General features: G+C 40.8%; 1 protein-coding gene across 1 annotated transcript; it reads right to left on the bottom strand.

The window, feature by feature from the left end:
• Nucleotides 1-6,506: 6,506 nt before the first annotated feature.
• Nucleotides 6,507-7,355, bottom strand: LOC125238737. Its single transcript, XM_048146162.1, has one exon. The coding sequence runs from the start codon at nucleotides 7,353-7,355 to the stop codon at nucleotides 6,507-6,509; it is 849 nt and encodes a 282-aa protein (XP_048002119.1).
• Between the last annotated feature and the right edge of the window lie 923 nt (nucleotides 7,356-8,278).

Below are 8,278 nucleotides of genomic sequence, written 5' to 3'. Positions count from 1 at the left end.
GCGCTCGCGTTAAATTAAAACACGACCGAAGGGAGTGTTTTAAATCGACACGAGTTACGAATTTCCTTTTCGCACGTGTATCGTACGACGTTTTTCAGTACAGATGGCCCTCCGAAGTTTCGACCTGATATATTAATGAACCACTTCTCGCACTAGTGCGTATAAAAAACACCATCTGTACTGAAAAAACATTTTTTTCCATTTTTTTATTTTTGCACTTTGTTGGCGTGACTGATATACATATTGGTACCAAATTTCAGCTTTCTAGTGCTAACGGTTACTGAGATTATCCGCGGACCGACGGACAGACGGACGGACGGACGGACGGACAGACAGACAGACATGGCGAAACTATAAGGGTTCCTAGTTGACTACGGAACCCTAACTAGTTGACTACGGAACCCTAAAAACGGTCAAGGCCTCCAAGTGTCTAGACGCTTTTTTAGCTGGATTGAGAGACTTGTAGGCATTGGAAGTGTTTTGTTTTTTATTCAATATTGTACATAATGTCTGTCTAATTAAAAATACAAATTAAAATATTTACTACGAAAATAATTTGACTATGCAGATACCTAGAGTTCGAACTTTAGTATAGCTTTAATACTCAGATAAGTTCGCTTCATAATAGCCGACCAAGCCCTTTACTCCCAAGCGCCCGCAATTCCTCAATAAGTAAAGTTCTACACAATCCACGAATTAAGCATTCCTTGGATCTTTCGAGTGATCGTTAGCCAAGCTTTGGAGTGCTGAGTGGAGCAAGCATGGGACTGCAAGCGGGCAGGGTTATGTATTTGACTTTAGTTAACTTTTGGAGTATTCGGTACATAGTCAACGTTATAATGGCTTACGCTTCGTAAGCGTTTCTTAGCTAGCTCTCTCCAACGCTCTTCTGCAGGGTGAGCACAAAATTGGAGTGACAGTAGGTATGTCGCCGCAACGTCACTAGAATAGATCACACGTCGTTCTCTAATTGTAATAATGACTTAACCCCTGGAACGCCGTTGTCAAAAATTTGCTACTGAATTAATAACCTTCAATCTATTAATTACAGTTTAAATTGTCTCGGACAGATCTGGAAAAAGGCAATTGAGGGGTTAATAAATATTTAGACTGTTTGGTTAAAGTTCCCTCACCTATTCAGGTTCATCAGGCATCCTATCATCTGAAATAGGTTTTGACAAAAATGGGACTGATTTGTTTCTTTAAACTTACTACCATAAAAAATACATTAAAGTGAGATCGCTCTTTAGCGATAAGACCGCCTCTTGTTTTTCCTCTTCTAAGTTGTTGTTCATATTTTCTATGTTGTTTCCTGTATTGAGGTGTGCAATAAATAGTAAGTATTTGTTTCGTTTTTAAGTAATTACTAATTATTTAGACAACAAAATATTCCCAAAAATCGGATTTGAAATCGTTACATTCTTTACAAAAATGTACCATACATACTGTTTTCGGCAGGCGTTTGACTCTGTTTGTAGAATAGACCTGCAAGCATGATATCTCGTTACTGCGCGTTTGTGGCACTGGCAACAAATCATTGTTTGTGACGACGCGAGGCCCGAGGACGCTGCGGGCATAGTTAAAAGCCTTGAGCAGCGCTTCACAAGTGCAAACATATGGTGGACGTGTCTGTATCTCACCCTCCCGTGTCTGTATACCCGTCACACTCGAAATAATACAGTTAGAAAAGGACATACTACTCTGTTCCCCGGACGAGGTACTGTCGCGCCCACCACGTGATTGCTTTCCTGAAATAGTTTCACGGGCAAAGTTTGCATACAATATTGTGCAGATGAATAGCACAATTTGTACTTTGAGATTTTCATAATTCAATTCCAACTAAAAAGGTAGGTTTTGAACAAATGAGTATTTGGCTTGTTTATTAGATGTTTGCTAGAAAGCTTGTTAGTTAGAAATGTAATTCATTTCATCACTTGATAGGCTTTTGACCTCACAAGATGAAATTATTGCATTATTTGCAGTTCAAAATATACTTAGTTAATAACTAAGTTGGTCGAAAGAAGAGGTTTCTCTTACGTTTTGATCGTCTTACATTTAGCCTTTTCTTGGTTTACTTAAAAAGCTACAATAGGCTATTTTCTTTTTAGTCAAATCAGCTTCTTTATAAGAACTGTCAAAACGACTTACTAATATGGAATTACTATGAAATACTGAGGAGTGACATCACGGTCAATTGATGTACTTTATATCTTTCTCTTTGACTTATTGAATATAAATTATGTTTAAACATAACTACTGTCCATACTTATATTTTTGTTCTAATTATGTAGTGCTATGTTTCGTGCACTGCATAAAATATTTTATTTTAAGTATAGGAAACTAGCCTATTACATGTACCTTAGCAACAGGTATCAAAACTATTTAAAATCTTAAATACCTAAAAAAATGTTTGACGAGTATTTCATGCATAATTTTTGAGAATGAGTTTAAGTAATCTAAATTTAAACGCAGGCACTAGACAGTCCGGTCACGAACCCATCGTAATATTGTAACTCTAGTTACTCTGATTCGGAGCAAAATTTAAATTGCAGAGACAATCTCCACAATCTAGGTGATTTACTTAATCCGGTCGGTGGGAAAAAGGTATTAAAGCGCTTTGAGGTTTAATGTAATGGGGGCCTTGATTACTAATCGTTTTCACATTGTAGTCTTAAATTAAAACGTAATTTGTTGACATTTGATGATCTGGGATCCGAAATTAAACAGGTTCTCAATTATGAACACGTCACCGCCACGTTCTGAGGAAGAAAACAACTCATTCCAAAGCTCAGCCGATCATACTGCATGTCAAACTTAAATTAAGTCCGCCTTATCAAAATCCTTTAGCTGAATCGGGCTGTAATGAATACGTTAAAGCGACATGAATAAATCGAATACCTATAATAAAAGTACAAGACTCGATTGTGTTAACAGAAGATGCCACTCACAATCTCAAGTCATTGTCACTAAACATTACACTACTGAGCGTTAGCGTGTCGAGTACTGGAACTTTTACCTTTTACCTTATATTAAAACTATCTCAAGGTTTCTTAGATTATGGCTTCCAGTTCTACATTCTGTTGGCATCTCCTCTCGTTATTAGACCTCATCTGGGTCTATCACATTACTATTTAGTATGCGCCACAGATCACCGTCGGGACAGGGACAGAGCTCGTAGTCGTAACTCACGGCCCGTCTCTGCCTTGATTGATGTACTCTGTGCCACTTAATTGCCTGAAAATGCATTTATTTTGGATTGGAACACACAACATTTTAATAGCTTATTTTATAGGTTGCCGGGTTAAATCGTGTGTTGGGATAACTACTTGTATCACATAAATCATTTACCTACGAAAGTTTTCAGAATAAACGTTGTACAGCCACACGCTAAGGCCGAGTACCTGGATTACTAAATGGACTGAAACGATATGAAATCAAATGGTACTCAGGCGTTGCATGTGTCTGCACAGACTGCATAAAATAAGGTGGGAGGCGATAGCAAGGGATCCTATTGGCCTAAGTCCCTACTTCCCTAGCCCTAATTTATTCTATGACAAGGATGTCTGCACCGGGAGACCTATCGGTAACAGACGGATTTCCTACGGGGGGGGATCAAGGTGGTTGGATGGATACTTGCTGCCGATCGCCCAGGCTCAAGCGACCGATTAAGGCTGAAGGAGTCTTATGCCACAGCAAGGGTACCTGTAACAAGAAGTGGATGGAAACTTCTACTCTCAGAGTGTCGCCCTGAGCAAGCAGAGGTTTTGGGTGTGGAGGTAGTGAAACACTAACGGACAATTGGTATCTGATTTATTTACAATTTACATTTCCTTATATACACAACTTTACACACATACACGACCACATATACACGAACTTTACTCGCACACATATGTAAATGTTATTTGTATTCCATCCGTGTAAAGTGCAACTAAGACAATATGTTTCTGCTGATATCACCTGCAATATGATCAGCGCGATGCGCTGACGCAATCTGTTGCTTAAACAAACGTAGAATGCCCATGTGGTCAAATTAAGAATGAAAGTGCATGGAACCTAATAGTATTTTATGCAACTGGCATTTAAGTGAGGTCAAAAAAGACAAGTGGCGTGAGTAACAATTTGAGGCGAAGCCGAAAATTGTTAATAAAGACGCCACGAGTATTTTTCGACTCAGTTAAACACCGTTGCATACAATACTTTTTCTACGACCATGCACTTACTTTTTAATAGTTTTCTAGAATAACTTTCGTGAAATTCGCACTATTTCCTGTATTTTGACTTGTCGGCCTCTCTGTTCCTGCCTCACCCTGTCGCTCGCACTCCCCCGCGCTGCCGCCGCCGCCAGCCCCCGGCGCCCCGCGCACCCACGCTATATCCCTTAAAGGCTTCCTAACAATGCATTAAGAGCTATATCGTATGTGTGGGTGCGCGGAGCGTCGGGCGGGGGCGGGCATCTTTTATGTAGGGTTTTAACGATCTATGCACGACACTGTAAATGACGAATAACAACACGGGAGTAGAAAAAATAAATAAGAGTACCTGTTAAATGTAAACAGGGGCTCAAGGATAAACACTCAGGGGATCGAATCCGCGGCGCATATAGTATATACGTTATCCAATGTCCTTGATTAATGCGGGTTCCGCGATTCATCCGACGGTCGGCAAAGACACGTGACAAGCAGGTGAACCTGTACCATCCACCAACATACTTGAATATCTAGCCAACCTATAGCCTTGTAGCCTTCATATCTCTATCGCTCTTCTGTAGTGGCGCGACAGAGCCAGACTGTGTTTCGATCGCTATATCGTCAACAATTGTCGCTTCGGCTAAGCCTTCTTGATTTGAATATTTAACGGCATACTTCCGTAATCATATTTACACGTGTCTAAAGAGTCGAACTCTTCAAAAAGTTGAGACAAGCTGTGCCGCCGAAACCGCTGAAAATTAATTAATGTAAAGGCGTGAAATATTTCAAGTTACTTTATCGGTTTGAGTTATTTTGGTTAACCGCCAATTAAGTGAACTTTGTATATTAGGTAGCTTTGCTAAATTACAATGTAATTGAAAAGGTAAATTAAATTAAATTAAATATCTTAGTTTTTCAGAAACCGCCTGTTGGTTTACAACAAAATAGACATAATAACATGACAAAGTATTATAAATGTTATTTGCACTTCAGAATCTATAAATCACTACATAGTATAAAACAAAGTCACTTTTTCTGTCCCTATGTCCCTATGTCCCTTTGTACGCTTAAATCTTTGAAACTACGCAACGGATTTTGATGCGGTTTTTTTTAATAGATAGAGTGATTCAAGAGGAAGGTTTATATGTATAATAATATCCATTAAATAGTGGAGAAGTACTGTTATTTTTGAGGTTTCTAATGTGATGTAAATAATTACATGCGGGTAGATTATATTTATTTGTCTACCCCGAACATTTATATAAATTAATATCGGGTAGTTTTGTGTTGTTTACATCTCCGGTGACATTTTGCTGGGACGTCAGTCTTCCGCGACCACGGCCAGTGCAACCTGGCCGAAACGTTGGGAAAAAAGGTAAAAATAATGTTAATTAATCGCATTCGACCTGTATGTGACTTTAAATATGTGTACAAAGCGCGAGAACTTAGTGTTATCTTGATAAGGGATAGGGATAGCGATAGGGATAGCGATATCACTACATAGTATAAAACAAAGTCGCTTTCTCTGTCCCTATGTCCCTTTGTATGCTTAAATCTTTGAAACTACGCAACGGATTTTGATGCGGTTTTTTTTTTAATAGATAGAGTGATGCAAGAGGAAGGTTTATATGTATAATAACATCCATTAAATAGTGGAGAAGTACTGTTATTTTTGAGGTTTCTAATGTGATGTCGTAAATAATTACATGCGGGTAGATTATATTTATTTGTCTACCCCGAACATTTATATAAATTAATATCGGGTAGTTTTGTGTTGTTTACATCTCCGGTGACATTTTGCTGGGACGTCAGTCTTCCGCGACCACGGCCAGTGCAACCTGGCCGAAACGTTGGGAAAAAAGGTAAAAATAATGTTAATTAATCGCTTTCGACCTGTATGTGACTTTAAATATGTGTACAAAGCGCGAGAACTTAGTGTTATCTTGATAAGGGATAGGGATAGCGATAGCGATAGGGATAGCGATAGCCATAGCGATAGCGATAGCCATAGCGTTAGCGATAGCGATAGCGATAGGGATAGAGATAGGGATACGGATACGGATACGGAAACGGATACGGATACGGATACGGATAATATGGGTATCGTTAGAGGGATACGGATAATCGGTCGGCGGTCTCTTACAATCAAAGTGCTCTCTAAGACGATCGTTGTTTGCTTGCTTGAAGATTACGTTTGCGATAAGTATAAATCGGACCCGGTGTCCACCAAAAACTGCACTTTCGACTTTGCGTCGGTAACAAATAAACGCTTCGACACTGGAACACCATCACTGGTCGCTACAAGCGACCGACTAACTAGTTTTTTGAGTACGCACAGGGGGAAAGGCACTTATCTGCTTTATCCGCGTATTTGTAGTGGTACCAGCATAGGCGCTGGCCGTCGCCGCTGGGCTTGCCCGCCCGCGAACGGCTCCGGGAACGGTTCCGTGGCTTGCCGCGGGACCTCGACCGGGGCGGACCTTGACGGCCCCGGGAGGTGGACATCGCGTCAAGCCTCGACGTCAACGCGTCGATTTTCTGGTGCAACTGGTCGATTACAGAAACTGGAACGCTAGATGCTGAAGCCGCAGCCACCTGATAACCGGGTCCCGGCGGTGTAACTTCATGCACCTTGTCCGCCATCTGGGCTACCGTATCCAAGGGCAAGTTGTCCTGATAAGCGACAATACTCTGTAGCACCGTCGGTAACCGGCTCATCCACAAGTGCCGGATAAAGTCATCCGGATAATCCGTACCCGCTAAACTCCGGATATGCCGCAGGAACTGGCTCGGCTTCCTGTCGCCGAGCTCCTCTTTCGACATCAATTGTTTCAAACGCTCCTGCTTAGAGCTCGACAACCGAGCTATGAGCTCTCTTCTAAGTGTACCATATTTATCACTCGCCGGCGGGTTGGTAATAATATCCTCCACCTCTACCGCGTACTTGTATTCCAAAACCGATATTGCGTGATAAAACTTGGTACTGTCACTCGTAATCTTGGTCAAATTAAACTGGCCGTCGAGCTGCGCGAACCACATAGTCGGCTTATCCGGATAAAACGGCGGCGGTTTTACGCTAATGTGACTCACTGCTTCACCAGCGCCGGCCCCCATCCCAGGGGCCTGCACCGGCCTTCTAGGTGTCTCAACCTCGGTATCAGACATTTTGATATTTAAAATTGTAAAACGTCTATAAAAAGTTAAAACTGTTCTCAATACTAAGTGCTTATTAAAAGATAAAACGATAAAAATGTCTGTTAAAATTTAAAACTCAAACGTTTGTTATAAATTAAAATTGAAAAATAACCGTTACACGGCAAAATTTAAAAATGTCCGTTATACGGTAAAATCTTAAAACGTCCGTTACACAACCGTCCAATTCAACAGAGGTCACCAAATTATGTGGTGAACTAGCCTAGCGAGATAAGTAAAACAAGCTAGTTTCCACATTAATAAGTTGTATTGTCAAATAACGACACACAAGAGTCACAAGCACAAGTAGAAAAAATAAGAGTACAAAGCACAGCACAGTATAGAAAAAGAGGAAGTCAGAAATAGCACAGAAGATAGGAAAAGTACATAAAGAAAGCACACATTAAAAGCGTAAGCTTAAAGCATTAAGCGGCGCACAAGCAAACCGAATATTGTAATGCAAGCGAGTCGGCGCGTAAGCATTAACTGTTAGCTCGGGCGGCGCGAGCGCATGCGTCCAGCCTCGAGAGTGATAAATTGCCGACTGGCTGGGATTTCCGAGCGCACACGAAAGCGCGCTCGCCCGCCGATCTGCGGCGGAGCGGTCCGAGCGATAAGGCAGTACCTTAACGCCGCGCTTGCGTCGCGCGAAGCGTAACAGCATTTTAAAACATAATATTTATTATTTATTAACAATATATTTAATACGCCTGTCGCCACAAGCAAAATGTAAAAAATTGTAAGGGATAATAGAAAAAAGTACTTTTTACCCACCGATCATATAGTGTCGAAATACGGGCTATGTGGGATGTTTATAAAGGTTTCCCCAGCGTATATAGAATTACCTACGCTGTGGTCGATGTGTAATATTTCTACAATCATTGCAAGCAAAAGTA

Source organism: Leguminivora glycinivorella, chromosome 2 (assembly GCF_023078275.1).
Source record: "Leguminivora glycinivorella isolate SPB_JAAS2020 chromosome 2, LegGlyc_1.1, whole genome shotgun sequence".
NCBI classification, from domain to species: domain Eukaryota; kingdom Metazoa; phylum Arthropoda; class Insecta; order Lepidoptera; family Tortricidae; genus Leguminivora; species Leguminivora glycinivorella.
This window is presented reverse-complemented; position numbering and strand designations above follow the sequence as displayed.